At 46.8% G+C, this 17,878-nt stretch overlaps 2 protein-coding genes across 2 annotated transcripts in view; one reads left to right on the top strand and one right to left on the bottom strand.

Annotated features, from left to right (window-relative positions):
- Nucleotides 1-1,712: 1,712 nt before the first annotated feature.
- CSUI_005152 (pek kinase) lies at nucleotides 1,713-8,610 on the top strand. The gene is made up of 6 exons (XM_068065331.1): nucleotides 1,713-3,323; nucleotides 4,217-4,289; nucleotides 4,824-4,938; nucleotides 6,101-6,327; nucleotides 7,403-7,530; nucleotides 8,036-8,610. The coding sequence occupies exons 1-6, from the start codon at nucleotides 2,410-2,412 to the stop codon at nucleotides 8,238-8,240; spliced, it is 1,662 nt and encodes a 553-aa protein (XP_067922689.1). The 5' UTR covers nucleotides 1,713-2,409; the 3' UTR covers nucleotides 8,241-8,610.
- Nucleotides 8,611-11,960: 3,350 nt separating this feature from the next.
- Nucleotides 11,961-17,878, bottom strand: part of CSUI_005151 (pre-mrna-processing-splicing factor 8) — an 8,362-nt gene continuing 2,444 nt past the window's right edge. Inside the window, exons 4-8 of the mRNA XM_068065330.1 lie at nucleotides 17,579-17,801; nucleotides 16,362-16,599; nucleotides 14,348-15,630; nucleotides 12,765-12,967; nucleotides 11,961-12,085 (exon numbers count right to left, since the gene is read on the bottom strand). Coding sequence (XP_067922688.1) covers nucleotides 12,004-12,085; nucleotides 12,765-12,967; nucleotides 14,348-15,630; nucleotides 16,362-16,599; nucleotides 17,579-17,801 — 2,029 coding nt within the window. The 3' untranslated portion in view covers nucleotides 11,961-12,003. The remainder of the gene's footprint in view (nucleotides 12,086-12,764; nucleotides 12,968-14,347; nucleotides 15,631-16,361; nucleotides 16,600-17,578; nucleotides 17,802-17,878) is intronic.

Below are 17,878 nucleotides of genomic sequence, written 5' to 3'. Positions count from 1 at the left end.
CCGCCACAGTGCGTCCAGCTCAAGCGCATCAGGTCAGCGACCAAACTCAGTCGAGATGTCTGTGACGGTGGCCAAGTATAACCGCAAGAATCTCCGCCTTATTCGGGGCGCTAACTGAGCTCCCGCGTCGGCAGGCACCGTGTAGATAGATTGCCTCGCTGGCACTGTCAGCGAGAGTGCTGTCCCTGCGTGCCTCGTGAACTGGATAGCGAGATGTAATCCTACACGGACACTTCGTTCTTCTCACCCCGTCGCTGCCTAGCTGGCAATTATCTGCAGGCCACAGTTATCCTTCGATCTTGTTGTGGGGCGACACAGGGGGTACTAACCTAAAGCAGGTACCATATTCGGTGGCCATGGCTCGATGTTGGTAAAGGTGTTCCAGCAACTTTTGTATCCGTGGAAAGCACCCTGCTCCAGAGTGGCGGCGCGGTGCAAAGGCCTACTACCATCTTTACTGTACGTGACTAAATTGGGTTCCACTGTGGGACTCTGCCTTGCAAGAGAGAGCTAGGCTTTGTGTGTGACTGCAGTGTGTGACGACCACTATCGCTCTTGTCGGGCAAATCGCGACAGCTAGACATCTTCAGATTTCCTGTCTGGAACGCTGTGAGGTCTCTGGGTCCCTTGGGAGAGCCAGAAACCGCGGTAACGCTTATTGATAAATTGTGAAGACGGCAGACACCAAATAACGAGTGTCTCTTTTTCCTGTACAAGCGGATGATCGGTTCTGAGCGTCCCGGTTCACTCTGGTGTGCAGGCCTCGTGGTCCACATTCAGCGCCTGTTCGATGGAAGATCTCTTGGCGTTGCACAACAGGCCGAAGCTCGATATGGCCACGCTTGTAATACTCGGGGTTTTGAAGTATCAGAGGTGCGCCAACCAGCAACGGAGGCCGACGAAGCGTGGGAATCGTTCATGGCCCCCCCCGGGTTTTCAAGTTGGCCGACAAAACTCACCATCCAAATCGAATTTCAACGGTAGCTGACTTTTTCACCGGTACGTCCTTTTGTCTCCAGGACGTGGGGCTTCTATGGCTGTTTCTTCTCTGGGGATCATCAGCCTGCCCATCGAGGCCACGTCACGAAGATTGTTACACATTAGGGCAGGCCCTTACCAGTCGTTTCGGTTAAACAGCCGGACTGGTTGTCTCCAAGTTTCACGGACACGGCGTAGAATCATTCGAGGCTACGAGGGCAAAGACTGCAAAGGCATGCCAGGCCCCCAAGGTGTGCGGTGACAAGGCTGTAGGAGAAATGTCAAATCGCCAAGAAAACGTCCGGTTATCCACATGACACAGAGAGACCGTCACTCCCGTCAAAGCGCGGCAACACTGACGGGCATGTTAGCCGCTCCCAAGGCAAATGGTTTCCTACAGCTCGCAAGCGGTCGCCGAAGCCGGTCAGCAATCGGCTGGCAGCACGACAGGCCCCAGCTAGTCGGCGGCCGTAGATCCAAGAAAGTGTGCAACTTCCAGAAACTGTATTTGCGGTCTTTGCCAGATCAAGACTGTCCGGCATAAGGAATGGCCTGGATGCCACAACTGGCTCAATTTCTCCTTCAACTTCTTTGGCAAAGATTGTGGCTTCTGTTGTCGGCATTCATGGGATATGCATGCGGAGAGCGAAAACCCTGTCTCACCCCCCTCAGCCGTGCCTTGTGGATGCACCACCACCCACCGATCGTTCAAGCTTCTTCAACAGTCTGACTCAAGGACGTCATACACAAATCCGAACCTGGACGTAGATCTGTCAGCAGGTCGCCTTCTCAACTCTCGAGATTGGTGCTGTTATGTCAATCCTTTGTCAACCGTGGAGAGTCTGCAGAACTGCTGAACCTCTGCATAGCATTGCCCTCCTTTTCTCCGGGGGGCTTAAAGCGGTTGTCTTGTGATCCCACGGCTAGGAACACTTTTTCCCATTTCTCTTGTCCCATGCGTCTGCCTTCACATGTGGCATCCGACGAGTCAGTAAATCCATGCTTTCCATTAACGGGACGTACGCCGTCAGTTTACCCTCCACTGACCGCTGAACGGCACATGTGTCCTCCCATTGCTCTCGGGTGCGAACGGGTTGTTTAAAAGTCGACTAGATTTCCCAAGGTCGACAAATGCGCCGTCTCAACTACCCGTTAAAAACCACTGTGGTACTTCTTGCGGTGCTCTTTGTCTCCTTCAGTCTGGTTCAGGGCTCCGGCGACAGCTTGCTCCTCTAAACCACTTGCAGCCCCCCCCTCTTGATTGGAATGTGGCAGTGGGGGATTCTCGTGCTACCTCGACTTTGAATGTTCGGCCATCAGTAGCCACGTCACCGGGCTACTGCCCCGGCAGCGCTTTGGCCTTGTAGTGATTATGTTGTTTTAGGGCTTCTATAGCGCCTCTGGCCTCTACAACCGACCACAGCTGTCAGCATGCTGGCAAACCAAACTGAGTTCGACGGTCCCGGTGGAGGGGAATCCAGAAAAGTGATTGCGTGCTCGTCTGCACTCCTGTTAAGCACGTCTGCCGCGGTCATGTCTCAAGTTGTCGCGGGTGCCATCCCAGACAACAATGTCCCGACAGAAAGCCAAAGTTGTCCGTACCAGACCAGGCCCCGTGGCCCCGCAGTCAGAGAGGGTGTGAATGCCTCAAATCCTTGGGGCAGCGTATACCCCAATGCGGAAAGCTCCGCGTGTACATCCACAAGCAGCCGGGATAAGACACAGGAGCAGCTCCGCTGTCCCGGCAGTGGCAAGGACCAGCTGTGGCTGGCCAATCGTGCAGATATTGGGGAGGGGAGAGACCCTTGTGCAGCAAGGAAGGAGACCTTGGTGGTATCTTCGAGTGCAGGAGTATCGAATTCGGCGACTGCATGTGCAAAGGGAGTCAGCGACTGGAAGACGGGGAACTGGAATAAAGAAAACTGTGAGAGATGGACAGGGAACAACGAGACAACCCGGGAGAGCTTCTGCGCAGCTAAAGCTGATTTGTCTTTAGTTTGTCCTCTACATGCATATCGGTTTAGCTTGAGGGACTTTGACTTTGGAGGGTTTCTGGGAGATGGAGCTCATGGGTGTGTATTTGTTGCGCGGGAAAGAAGAAGTGGTTTCGTCTGCGTTCTTAAATGCATTACGAAGGCTCATCTGGTTCGCGGCGGGAATGAGGCCTTGTTGAAGAAAGAGGTAGAGCTACAGGCCCACCTCAAGCATCCTCACATCTGCTGTATGTACACGTGGTTCCAGACAAGTAGTGCCATCTTCCTCGTCATGGAGTACTGCCTCAAAGGCGACTTGTTTGCTCTTCTCGACAAAACCACGTGTGGTTTTGATGAAAGAACTGTCGCTAAGTGAGGCTTTGCTTCTTCTTTGAATCTTCACTGCTTACAAGAGAATCCCCCACTCGGGACTCCCTGCCAGTGAATGCACTTCGTTCTTGTACTCCAGCAGGTTCAGACACTAGATCTGGACTCGACCACCCTATATATTCACTGAAGCTTAAGCGATAGCAGATAAGCTTTTCTTCTCTTAAGAGCGAATGCCGTGGAGAGTGGAATTGTCTCCGTGTCTCTTCAGTGTAGGAATCAGGGGGTTGTGAAAGGAGTACTTCGCTGCTTTCTTTTCGCTGGAAAGAAACCGAAGGTCACCAATAGAAACGCGGAGAGAGTAAATCAGCAGTAGCAACATGTTGTAGCTACGAACGGTTTACTGCCCCTTCAGGACTGCTTAGAGTTACTCGTAGTGTCGCAGCCTGTCTCGTGTGTATGTCATTGCATTCGACAGGGGGTCTAGCTGATGTTTGGGGTGTCATAGATACTTCTTGTCAGTGGTTATGATTGGCTCTGTCTTCTTCATCTCCACCTTCTGTTGCTGTTTTCTTTTTCTTCTATCTATTCATCTCCTTTTTACTGTGTGAAGGAGTCATGCTGCTGTATGTCTATACTTTTTCGTGTATGTGTCCGTAGGGGAACGAGTAGCAGTAGCGAAGACCTTACATCTACATGCTTGCATCTTCTGATATACCTATCTACCCATGGTACTTCATGCGTACATCATACTTAGCTATAGGTGACCGGATTGGTGTTTTGTTATACGTATGATGGCAAGAAAGTCTTGCCTTTCTCTAACGACTTAAAAGCTCCTGAAGCGCCATATTTTAATGCCTTCAAATTAGCTCTTCGGGTCGAGGGTGGACCTGTCGCTGACTATCTCATTTCTTTCGTCTGTCTGTGTTGGAGTACAGGCATCTGTTTCAAATTACATGGGCAATTCGGACGTGCCATGACAAACGCATCGCGCATTTAGATATCAAGCCAGTGAGCCAGCCAACTACCATTTTGCCACACTCGGCAAGATAAGCAGACCGCTATCTATCTCTAATTTTTCTATGTCTTTAGTCTACGCATCTATGTATCTTCCTATTTGTAATCTATCTATATATGTATCTTTGACCTATCTATCCATTTTTGATCTGTCTATGCAACTTTGATCTATCTAGGTATCTTTGATCTATCTATCTATCTACCTACCTATCTTCAGTCCATTTCAAATCTATCTGACTCTGATCTGTCTGTCTCTCTATGTGTGCACATGTCCGCCTTGTCCGCTCATGCACTGGTCTCCCCTGACCGATACTTTTGGGTGTGCTGTTTCGCTTCTTCTTTTCTCCCTTTAGTGTATTTCTTCTGTACCTTCAAAACTGGAGAATGTCGAAGAAGGCCCACCAAGGGTGCCTCTCCCCCCACATGTGGTCAAGCGAAGCGCGCATCTGGAGTCCTGATGAGGGCATTTCTGTAGGCAATCTTCTCTTTCTCATGATGGTGGTTTGTTTCTTTGCTTTTCTCATATAGGAGAACGTCCTTGTAAATCACAAAGATCAGCTGAAGCTTGCTGACTTTGGACTTTCAGCTCATATCGGGGGTGAACATAGGAAACGTGGAGTTTCGATCCATAGAGGCACTTGCGGTAAGATGAGAAAGAAAGAAACTACATGCATTCTACACACTGTAGACCCCCAGTTCCTTCATTCCTTCTTTTCTCAATGGATATAGAGGTAGACTACGAACAGGGGAGCGCACACAGCATATTCACTCTCTTGATTCGAGCGCTGGCTTGGTCTCTTGTGTACGTCTTGTTCTATAAGACTGCCTTGTTTTATCATGATAGCTAGTAGGAGCGCACATTCCTGAATATCCTGTCGAGAGCACGGGTGGTTGTTTGACAAGCTTGCCTTCGTGAGGGTGGAGGGACTATACAGGTATGTATACATGTATACACTTGAGACGTAGACTTACAACAAATACCTACCAGGTCTTCCCTCTTTTCTTAGTGTCACACCGAGCTCTTCCTGCTAGCTGCAGATGTTAAACGAATCTCTTTGTCGGAAGAGGGGCTTACACAGGCGGACAGAGTTGCAACAAACGTTTTAGTGGATTTCTGTGAAGACGTCTCACGGTACGATGATGTATGAAGTAGTCACACACACTGAACTATCTCAGTTCAGATATACCTCAAGATCGGAATTCCTCTACGTATTCCCCTATAGCCGTGTAGACAAGAATTCTGGATGAGTGTATAGAGAACCTTCATATAAACAGGGGGTATGTCCACTCTATTACTTTGAAGTCAACGTTGAAAAGACACACAAGTGCATGCATGTTGTTCTGTCTATAGATCGAAAAGACACTTTTTGACTTTCCTTATCTGTCTGAATCCTCCTCGCTATCCGTGACTAGCTCTCGAGGTACTGATAAAGATTCCTCCTTCACACAAAGAGGAACCTCGTCATATCTTTTTTTTCTCCTTCCCTAATGGACTGACGTATCCACTGCCCTCTCACTCGTCATCTGACTCAACCCCCCCTCCCCTTTTTTACATAGATCACTTCTTCATCACACAAGGTGCAACATTTCTTCTGCGAGAGAGAATGACTTTATGAAGCTTTTGCTCCTCAATCGAACACCTCTGCGCATCCCCACTCAGTCCCAAGGATGCTTGGGTGCTATACGTTTAGTTGAGCCTTATGAGCTCTGTGTGTGTGATACAAGGGAGCATAGGTACGTAGGCATATTGCCTTGAGCCCGACCTGATGAGTATTTTTGGCGCGTGGTGCTTGCTTGTTTTCCAGACTACTTTTCTCCTGAGCAATGTACCTTTCGTCTGAGAGGCGCCGCGATGAGAGCTGCAAGGGCCGCGGCAGCTACAGCTGATCCTGCTACTCGACAACAACTCCTAGCAGCCACTCTAGAATCACAAGGCGAGCATGTCTGTAGTTTCGATGAGAAGAGTGATATCTGGACAATCGGCATCTTAGGATTTGAGCTTTACTTCAAGTTTCCTCCCTTTGGGTCTCAGGTAAAGAAAAAGAAAAGTGAAGAAAAGGGAGGGGTGAGTATGATATGCTGTTTGTTCATAAGATTGTTCTTATCGATCTTCTGGTTGTCACGAGTGGGAGAAAAAGTCAAAGAACGGAGGGCTATGGTATGTTGTTTCTCATGAGAGGTGCTTAGCGGCTTTTTTAAGACCCCCGGCAAATAGATATCATGGAAAGTGGTGGTGCAAGGGATGGTGGGGGAGGGATGAGATAGACGTGATGAATGATATATAACGGTTACTCTTGTTGTGTTTAGCGGTTGACTTTGCCTGCATGTCTCTTGTTACCTTCACGAAGGAGTTGTTCTTACGTAGCGTGTCTTTAAGAGACAGAAGAGAAAGCAGGGGAGAGTTTTCGTTGTTTACAAACCAAAACAAACACTCGTCTCTCGCAGGAAGTAATGCATGTGATAAGTACTCAACTAAGGAACTAGGTAACTCGAACACATATGGCAGTCCTGACACATCCGGAGTATTCTTCAAGAGACATGTATCTCTGTCTGTATACGTGTAGTTATATAGAGAGAGATATGTATACATCTGCATATGCACAGATGCCCTTTAGAATCGCCACCAATATAGAATCTGCCATAGGGTAGTTGCTGATCTTTACGTTCGAATAGAAGAACACGCTGTTCCATCACCTTGTGGTTCGTGGTCCGATGCATATGATGACAGGAGGTGGGTTGATTAGAAGAGCATTCAGTATGTACCTATCTATCTATGTAGATCCATTCTTCAATCATCAAGAACATTTGGTGTTTGTTCCTCTAGGCTTCAAGACAAAACTCTTACGGCTCTTCTTCTTCTGAAACGAAGGAAGGGATGCATGCAGGACTTTACTCTTCCTAGAGTGACCTCATGCATGCTTTTTCTGATAGGCTGTGTAGCACTTAGGCCCGTGCTTCCCTGCTAGCTCGCTAATTAGAGGGATGGGCGACTAGTCGCTTACGATGTTGGTGTGGTATCCCCATGTCTGGATTCAGAATCTTCATGGCCCTCACGACATTCTTCTTGTTGCCAATGTTGTCTGTGCTCATTTCTCTCCTGTCTATAGTGTCATTTAAGTGAAGAGACAGTCATGCATAACGTTCGTAATAAACACTGGAGTGAAGGCGTTGAGGAAGCGGCAGCTACCAATGAAGGAATCAATCAGAAGCTAAGATCTATGAGCAATGACTTCAGGTAAATCCCAATCAACATCACCCTCTTCTCAACTATTCGGCTCTGTATATGACCATGAAGATATATATACATATTCAGACGTATGTACGTGCATACATATATGTATATATATATGCATGGATACAGTTATTCGAGGAGAAGACTACCAAGTAGGTCGGGCAGGCTACTAGGGAAAGAGAAAAATTGAGAAGCGTATTGGGATGGATACAAAAAAGTAAGTCCTCAGCGCGCACGCGCAAGGAGGGCATTAGAATGCACTTCGTCTTGAAGACCCTAGCACTGATTGAACAGCTTCTTGGTATGTATGTCCTCCCGCGTGCATAGATCCGATGCTTGATCAAGCAGCAAAACTGCATACTTTCCTATCTCTTGTCTATCTATCATTCACCCACCTGTAGAGCTTGTTTATCAGGAGATGAGAAAGAGTACGTAGAAGCCGTGTTATTCTTTCGATGTATATACAGTGGGACTATGGGTGTTGTCATGTTCTCTCTTCCATGCTCAGGTCGTTTTTATCGGCGTGCTTAAACAAGAAAGCGTCTTTACGCCCAACAGCTGAAGCTCTCTTGGAGTTTCCTTTCTTACAGAAGAATAACAGAGAGATAGTGAATAGTGTACACTTTTTACAGCAGCCTCGACATCAGCAAGGTCATAAAGGTTTTAATCAACCTGCTGGACCGTGGCAAACACCTCGACCAACCTCATGCTAATCAAAGGCTCTATCCCATCTGTCTTCTCTACCGCTTTTACATGAAAGAATCTTCACTTCATTTCAGTTATGTAGATGGCAGGTTACGGTAATGGATGAATCGACGGTTGGTTTCAAGAGGGCCTCGCCGCCGCGGCGCGTGTGAGTGTTCCATAGGTGCTTATATTTACCCTCGCGCCTTGTGTGCAGTAGAGTACGAGCTCTTTGGTTCGCCTTTCTATTTGACAATAATAGAAAGAAAGGCTCCTGCCAGATTTTTACAACAAGATTGTCCTGAGTTTCACGCGTGGCACTTTTTTCTTCCTTTCTGACCAATGGAAAAACAAACCCAAAAGAGTGAAGGGCATGCAAACAGGCAGGCCCGCTCTGAATGCCAAGAAAAAACGAATGTAGAAACGTCGTGTTTTTTTCTTTCAATGCTTTTTTGCCTCAAGCAAGCATCAGCAAAAAAAGGCTTAGAGTTTTTGTCAAGTCTCTTCTCCTCATTCTTATACTCTTGAAAACCAAAGAAAAGATGCCCTCCCTCTGTTTTTGTTTGTGGCCGCATGCACATGTCATGGATGTACAAAGGCGTATAACTAGCGAGCGATTTGAGTAGGGTCCGATTGTTTCTTCGTGAGTCACTGAGTTTGTCCCAAACCCTTTGTTGGCAATGGCTTCCGCTGACCTCTTAACGCACCCTCGACACGGCACCCCGCGGAGTGGAAATGATTCAGCCTGACTCGATTTTCTTGTTTGTATACATTGCATGCATACTTGAGGAGATAGGTGCGTACGCCTACATGGCAGGCTGTGTACCCGCATTCCGTAGCCAGGCGCATTGTAGTCCTTGGAGTAATAGTGTCTGTCATCCCGGGCCTATTGCTTTGGCCAAGATACGGATTTGCTGCTAGAGGACGGTGGCCCCAATGTGATTGGACTCGCTGCCTGTTCGTGGCACCTCTGACTTCAACGCAGGGCTTTTTATCTTATGTGGCAAGGACTCCGGAGATTCTGCGGGAGGCTTCATTCATCTGGTGCTAGTCTTGCTCGTCAGCGCAGACGCGAAGACGCCGCCGTTTTTCAGATCTGCTTCAACGAAGTGAAAGAGCTAGTTCACGTCTTTCTGGGACACCTTGCTGTTGCTACCCAGATTAGAAGCTGCTTTCACCTTGGCGCTGTTCGCCTGTTTTGAAAATGGCGTTTCGCCAGCCACGTTGATTCGAAGTGGCACACACGAACTTCGGAGTTCTAATTGCTTCTCGGGAGGCTGATCAACCCTGTAGGTACCGACGGGGTCTTTGAGAAATGCTATGTGCGTCATTTGCCCGCCTTCGTGTCGAAGCGATCTCTCTTCCAGAGGCTTTATTTGAATGGCTACGGCGAAGCAGCTGGAGGAAGTTCCAGAATACTGGACGAAGGACACTCACGAAGGGCTCCAATGAAAAACAGGTCGAAACTCATCACCGCTGCTCCCGGCGTACGTCCGCCCCGGGGTTGATCTCGTGATTGAGAGAGCGTGAGAGCACACCGGCTACTCCTCCGGCGTCCATCCTCGTGCTGCGGTAGTCCGCTTGGACTGCAACAGGTTTCGTAGTAAATTATCTAGCGAATAGTCCACAATGCTGCTTGCAGCGGGCTGCTGTCAGTGTTGTGAGGTGCCCACCCGGCCTTACTGGGCCGATTCTGCCTCCAATGGAATAACTCCTGCGTGCTTCCAGGTAAGGTTAAACCGAGCAAATGCCGCCGTACCCCCGAGCTGTCGTGAAAAGCAGAACACCCGCACCCAGACGAAGATCTAGTTTCTTAAGCCACGTGCTGGACAGAAAGACGATGTGGAAGGACCCTCTGCGAAGGCGGCATGGCATTCTGCTTTGTCACGGCTTACCGGATCAAAGAGGAAATCTGAGAGTGCAGAGCGTACTCTGATATGTGGCATAAGAGCCCTTGGAACCTTTACCGTCCGCGGTCACTACGGATGGCGACTCGGATAGCGATGTCTCTAACGAACATTTCCGGCGTATTCTGAAACGCTGCCGTCTCGGCATCCTGAGTGTCCGTCTATCAACAAAACAACTTTTTCAGAAATCTTCTTATCACTTTCAGAATGCTCGTCCACTGACCAGGGGTAAATCAGGGAAGGAATTCGGACAAGTTTGCTCGCACAGCCATTCTAGGACAAGTGACGTGAAAACGAGCCGAAAACGAGCTGCGGTCCTGCTCCGGTCTAGTTTGCTTCGACACACGAAGCTGAGGAAAGCCGACTAGATCTTCTCAGGCGACTCCCCGGTGAATTTACCGAGGAAAATGTACGAACTGACTGAAGAAAAAGAGTGCATCGGGGATGCCCCGTTCAAACTTAGAACGCCTCGCTCATGGTACAACGCTGAGTCTCCAAGCCTTCGAGATTCTGAATCCAGTGTTACATGTGTACATTTCTAGTTGCGGAAGACCGAAAAGCACCCCTTATGTCGGGCTGCCTTTTCAGCCGTGTACACGCCCGCTTTTACACACCGTCCCACATACAGGTGAAGGTGCTAGATCGGTCCTGCCCATCTGAAAAACTACTCTCGACGAGGGCTTCCGCACTGCGCGCCGATTGTGCTTCTCTAGAGCCGGTACCCTGTCACACCGAACGCCACAAAGGCGGCCTTGGAAGTGCATGCGATCTTGTGGACTCCACGCCGAAACCACGCATACGGATGATCATGTGTATCCCTCACTCTTAAGACGGAAAGTCAAGAGTTTTTCGTTTCGACTGTAAACACAGCTCCAATGTACTAAACGTTTGGCCAGGCCCCTGCCCGCGACTGACGCCCGGCCCCCAAGCAAAGCACACTTCTACTCTGCTTCAAAACCGGAGAGCAAGTAGACCCATCAAAGAACAGCCTACCCAGAAGGACTGTTGTCTCAGACGCACCGAAAGCATTCGAAACGTTCATTACATCGCACCCTATGCAGACCGACTGCAGGGCAGTTACCGTCACTCACCCGTTCATGAACAAGGGTGTCTACATAGATACACTCGTTAAGTAAAACTCTCTAGAGTGAAAACGAAACTATCATGTCAGTAACATCAAAGCACCTGCAAACACTCCGGCACAACCTCCATCGATGAATGAATGAGACGCTACGTCATCAGCTGAGGTGGTCACGCAGCCATCCGCGTACAGCAACGGCCGTCTCTCTTTCTTTCTTCTTTTCCAGCCCAACCGCTACGCATACACCCCACTACTCACAACGTGTACACGACAAAGGCAGCACCAACGAAAACAGTGTCATCCCTCCATTTGACCTCCCTCTACTCCCACTCTCCACCGTGTGATCTCCCGATCAAACGAAGCCTCATGAACCAAATAAAAAGCACTAGGTATTGATCAACATCGGATATATCCACCGCAAAAAACATGCTTGAAGCGATCATCTCCAGGGCTCCTACACGGCGCGAAATTCGCAGTGAGAACCGCCAAAGCCGTCTTCTTCGATCTCGAGATACACTCTCGACAGCTGAGGTATACAGAAACTGCTGGGAGACATGAAGCCGCTCCGTCCTGTGTACCTAGCAAGAGAAAGTAAAGGTATGTGTGAACTCCTTGCGCTTATCCGCCGGAGTCTTTTCTACGGAGCAAAACCAGCCAGAAAGAATCTCTCATGATTGATCTAAAGCATCATTCACTACGAGTGTGTGTTGCCTTCTTTCTATAGTAAAAACAAACTGATATGTTCTTTATCTGTCCTCAAACAAATCCTGATTCCTGTACAGTGCTGTAGTATCACAGAAGCTGCTAAGCGAAGAGATCTTCCCGATCCGCGCCAACACTCTCGGGTGCAGCTTCCATCTGGGTGAACTGAAGATAATGCGATGGCCTGATAAAGCAGACATAGAGAATGACGAAAAGAATAATGAGAGAAAGGATACAACAACCAACAAAAGAGCTAATCATTCTACGAATACACTATGCCTTCCTCAGTTCCAGCAGTCTATACATGATGTTCGCCTGTATGTACACATAGGCTCAACCGCGATCTATGGTGGAAGAAAGAAGAACGACAACCGGAAGATGCTTCCCATGCATGCAGTCCATCAGGGACACGACATACACACGTGAACGTGATCTCTTGCAAGTACGTGGGCAACAAACGGACACCGCTACCGAAATATGATGGATTCTTGCTCACTATCTATCTATCTACCTACCTCTCTATCTATATTACCGCGTACTCTCTTGTGAAGAAACGAAGTTACAGCAGATGAAAACGCATATGGGGATCTATCTTATCTAATCCTATGCATGACTAGCCCCGCCTGCTTCTTCTGAGTCTAGCTATGAGTATCTATCTACTTTAGTCTCACCTCCCGTGCGACGTCTTTCCCACATCCCCTATACAAATGTCTCAATCAGCGGGCCAACAACTGAAGATCTTTATGACCGCATAGAAACAAACCGGTAATAGACCGGAAATCCTACTTCCAGCCTCTTCTCTCTTTACAGCATCTCTCTATGTATGTATGTACGACATGCAACCGAAGATACTGTTAGCTCACCTGTGTAGCTCATGATAGAATTCCTTAGGTGTATCTAGAACAAGACTGTATCGCATATGAGGCGAATGCTTGACTCCCATGAAGTTGTAGTTCCACAGACCACCCTCCGGTACCATGAAGAAACCAAGGAAAACGTCACTTAGCAACATCTGAACCTTCTCATAATGAGTTGGGAGATAGCCTGAAGGCGACGGCCCTGTATCCTACAGACGAAGAACAACACAACATACACCCGAAGAAGAAAACGATGATAAAGAGAAACAACTAAGGAAAGATGGAAGCCGTAACAGATGATAGACAAAGAGCGGGGAAAAGAAGTGAAGAGCAAGGCGGGAAATGATGCTGTTCACTTGTTATGCTTCGACGAGCTCACGATGAAGAGAGACACAAGAACGACTCTTATCATGCTCGGGCAAGGAATAGAAGGGCAAGCGAGATTCTTTGCACACTTCGAAAGAGACTGGCGAAGCGGACGGACTCACAGAGATACATAGATAGATAGACAGATGGAGATATAAGTTCAGAAGAAACAAGACTGGATCTAAGAGACGACGTGAGCTTCTTCTCCCAGAAGATGTCTTAGTATTTTGAGAGAAAGAAGACATGTTGAAGGTATAACAAGCGGTGCTAGAGGTATACGGAGGAACGCGAAGAAACGTCTCAAAAAAAATGACAGAAACTGCCAACTCGAATGAAAAGAGAAAGCCGTTCTCGATGACAAGGAACGGAGCGGAAGAGAAACAAGTTCACTTCGAAGACGAAGTCGAACACAGCAAAGAGCTTTGGTCTTCAAGATGATACAGATAAAAGTACATGAAGTCAAATTACTGTGAGAGGCGCAAAGAGACAAGAAGAATAGGCGCCTGCATGGAAGAAATGCTTGAACGAGCCAAACACAGAAACAACCATCCACATACATATCTTGCTCTCTCGGACAGTGTGGTAAAAGAAGCTCCCCCTCTATCGGAGAAAAGACCACCCTTAAAGTCTATCAGCCTGATGGCATTTGAAGTAACAACTTCAATGGAAACTCTAAAGGTCTCTTTCACCCATAATGGAATAGTCTGTTTGCCTGTCTGTCAATTTCTACATCTCAGAAGAATACACATATGAAAAGAACCGAGCTTCCTCGAAATAGGCACGCGGAAGTCTGTTTGTCTAAGGATTGATCCTTTCGAGGCCTGCGACTGTAGACGGTGCACCCAACACATTACCAGGAAAACAGCACACCCACAAGTAAGTAGATGGGTAGGTCTATCCTTTCTTCTTGAAGAGAAATAGTAGTACATAAAATTCTTCATCACACCTCATCATCACGGTGCATGTACATCCCTCCTTTGACCTCTTCTAAATACAACCCACACCATCACTACTACTACTAATACAACCAGACAGCAAACGTATATATATATACCTAGAGATATAGATATATATATAGGAATATGCACATATACATCAGCCAATACATAGATGTCAGCGAAAACAAGTCTATCTGTGCATGCGTTCACATGGATAGATGTATAAACAGCCAAGGAATATCTCTACATGGATGCGTGTGTGTATGTATGGAAGTCTTTTCTTACCTTATTAGCTTTGCCCCATTGATATCCTTGCGGAGTTAACTTGTAAGCGGTAAGAGAGCATGACCCAGGAGTGAAAGAGCAAGTGACAATAACTGTTGAGGCGGCATCCCAAGTTTTATTTTCATTGAGAATCTTTGCATGCGCCGTGACATCTCCTGGCGATAGCTGTGGCGTTTCATTGGGCTGTGTATGGATCCATCCAATGGGTTCCAGATCATTCAGATAGGGATGATCCGGTAAAGCCTGTGGAAGAGTCACTCCTTGATGGCTTCCTACTTGGGGAACGAAGACGAGAGCCCGTATTTCTTTCACTTGTTGGTTATCCGGTGGAGATACACCATAGAGATAGGCAGCAATTTGTGTACGTAGATCTGATACACATATAAATTTCTTGAGAAGGTTCTTTGGTAGAACATAGGTATGACCGGTTTCTTTGATATCATCTGAATTCACATAGATATGATGTGTTCTTAAATGAAGAGAAGCTGCGCTAATAGCTCGTACACGCCAATCTGTTTTACTACTGAAGACCTGTTGCTCATGAGGGGATTGGGTCGCCACAATCATTTCATCTCCATGCACATTCACAGATCTTGTTGTGGTCGCTGTGACTTGACTAACTTCTTTCGTCTGTGTCTCTATTTCAGCGATTTGCTGTCTTTGAATGGATGGAGGAGAGATTTCCATACCCAAAATAATATCACGAATCTCGGATTGAGTCAGAGACGCCACATTGACATTATTCTTCTTTCCGTAATCTGCTAAAATCAAGTCTTTCAACGTCACTTCGACGTGAATCCATTCTTCATCTGTCAAGGTCGGCCAGATATGATGCTGCTGAGTCACCGTCGATTTGTTAGGCTTCAGTATCACCTTCGTACGTTCTGTATTCACATGCATCGCTCTTAGGAGAAGAAGTAACCTAGAGAATGCTGTATAGGAAGAGATCGACTTTAACCAGTCATCATACATATTGAACAAAACCATCTCAGGCTGCGTGGCTTTCAGAATCATATCGCCAAACTTCTCCACCTTCATAATGGCTTGGAAAGGTAGGTTCAATTCGCTTCCTTTAATCACAATATTTGGAAAGTCAAGTAAATGAACCTCTAACGGATCTAGCATCCCCTTTCTTGTCGCTATCAGTTGCTTCGGCTGTTCTTCTACGGGAAGAGAACGAATCAAAGCTGCTACTTCTTCCGCCGTCTTCCACTTAGCTAACTGAGTTAAACGCTTCTGTCCTGCCCACACAGATGTATGAATAATCTTCAAGAATAACTGGCCTGAAGAAACAGACAAGAAAAGATAATAAAGGGGAAAACAGATGGAAAAGTAACATTTTGAACAAGAAAACACCAATGGAGAAACAGGAGAAAGACAGAGAGAAAGGACAACAAAGGGGGATGAGAAGGATAGGAAGAAGAGATGATGTATGTATGAGTGTAGGTAGATAAGACCTGCGAATCAAAGATGCGAGCGGATCATCCAGTGAACATTCCGTCACTCCGTCTATCATCAATATTTAGAAATTCTTTGAATAGGCACTTTTCCCAAAAAAGAGGCCTTCAGTCTAAATTCTCTCTTTCCCTCCCTACTTCTCCCCTAGGATGTGAAGAAGTACCATGTGCTTTCACAGAGCTGAACTCGTGCTGTTTGAACAATGTATGAAAACAAAGAAGTTCCTCTTTTAGAATAGAAACCATCATTCAGAACCCCACCCAAACAGACAAGAAGCGGCCAAGACGACCCGGTGTAAACACCGCCAAATGATACATCTAGGTATCCACATACATACATACACATACATGATATGTACCTACCGAATCACGTATGCATCTACATATATGCATATACACATGTATCCGCACGTATCCCTATACATCCATACACAAATACACATACACATGGAGACAGTCTGAATGCTGTAGGCAAGAGAATGGCCCGCTAACACCAGAGCAATACAGACACCGATACATTTGTTTGAGTCCACCTCCGATCAACTCCCTCTTCTCACCTGTTCGAGGATTGAAGATGAAGATAGCGCCATTAACAGGTTTCGTCGTTAAATTTCCTTCAAATGTCTTGTGTATAGTAACACGATAGACATTCGTATCATCGACGAACCAAATGGTTTGATTGCTGAAGAGCTCGCCATAGTTCTGTGAGGTGAGATATGGCTCAGTCGGCTCCGAAGAATAGAGCTGTAGACCTTTACGTATGCGCTCTCGGAGAACATACAAGGCTGGATTAGACTGTCACATAGGAAGAGAAGAGGAACAAAAGAAACACCACATGAAGAAGCGGCACGGGAGAGACGATCAGAATGGCGAAGGCCAAGACACTGAGAGATCGGCAAAAATCATGGATGCATGAAGTAGAGAGAAAGAGGGGGGGAGGCAGTATAGAGACGCAGTCGTAACACATAACAAACTTTCTCGCTATATGTACACCATGGATATATAGCGGCGAGAGAGAAAACCTTTTGCACGTGGAAATATGTACACGAGGTAGTCAGCTCTTCCATGCAATCGATTAGGCCGATGCAAATACATACAAGACCCCCAGGAGCTGTTCCACGACGACTGAGAGCTTTTTCACTTGCACTCGCCAATCTAAAGATGAAAGAGAAAGAGAGGTGTCGCAGTCTATAGGACCGTACACAACCCTCACACGACCTCCCCTAGGACAGCACTGATCATTCGATACTGAAGGTATTATTACTATAATTAGTATTACTCTTAGTATTCTCCAAATACCGTGCAGAAGAGAGGATATACAGTATCTGCACAGAATACAGATCGATCTGTCTACCTATATATATATATATATAGGCGCATACAAAGGATTCTAGACATATTCATCATATATGAGCATTATCACTATCCTTGTCATCACCAAACAAAATGAAGGACAATGTAAAGACGAGGATAAGGAAGCCTAGACCCCAGTGAAAAAATGATATATACACATATATATACATATATTTACATGACATATACATGTATATATATATATCTACATCCGTATACCACGGATGCCTACAAGTACAGGAGAGGGGACTCCTCCGACGACCGCTATGATGATCTCCATCACTAGAGAAGACGATGAGACAGAACACAGGGTGGATATATCGTGTGGAAGTGAGAAAGAGAACTATCCTTTTCCATATGAGAAAAGAAGAGCAGGTATAAGGATGAGGAGGAGGAAAAGTAGTTCGTGCATCTTTCTTACTTTCATGATTTTATTCATAGCTCTTTGCATGAGAGGTTTAAGTCCAGGAAACCAGTTGCCAAAGCCGGAGTGAAGGTTATAGGCTAGATCGATTCCCATGAGTACTCCGGTTGGAGAAGGATAGATCGACATATTATCTGTTGTATAGTCTAAAAATTTACTTCGACAGTAACGCTCGATATCGTGACTATCAAAATCGCCCCAGCGCAATTGAATATCTAGCCTAAAACACAGAGAAAGAACAACAAAGATACAGAGACAGACAGATAGGTACTATAGGGGACGTAGATAGATAGCGGA

The sequence above is a fragment of the Cystoisospora suis genome, assembly GCF_002600585.1.
Source record: "Cystoisospora suis strain Wien I chromosome Unknown contig_2481, whole genome shotgun sequence".
Taxonomy (NCBI): domain Eukaryota; phylum Apicomplexa; class Conoidasida; order Eucoccidiorida; family Sarcocystidae; genus Cystoisospora; species Cystoisospora suis.
The sequence above is the reverse complement of the archived record's forward strand: the minus strand, read 5'-3'. Positions and strand labels throughout refer to the sequence as shown.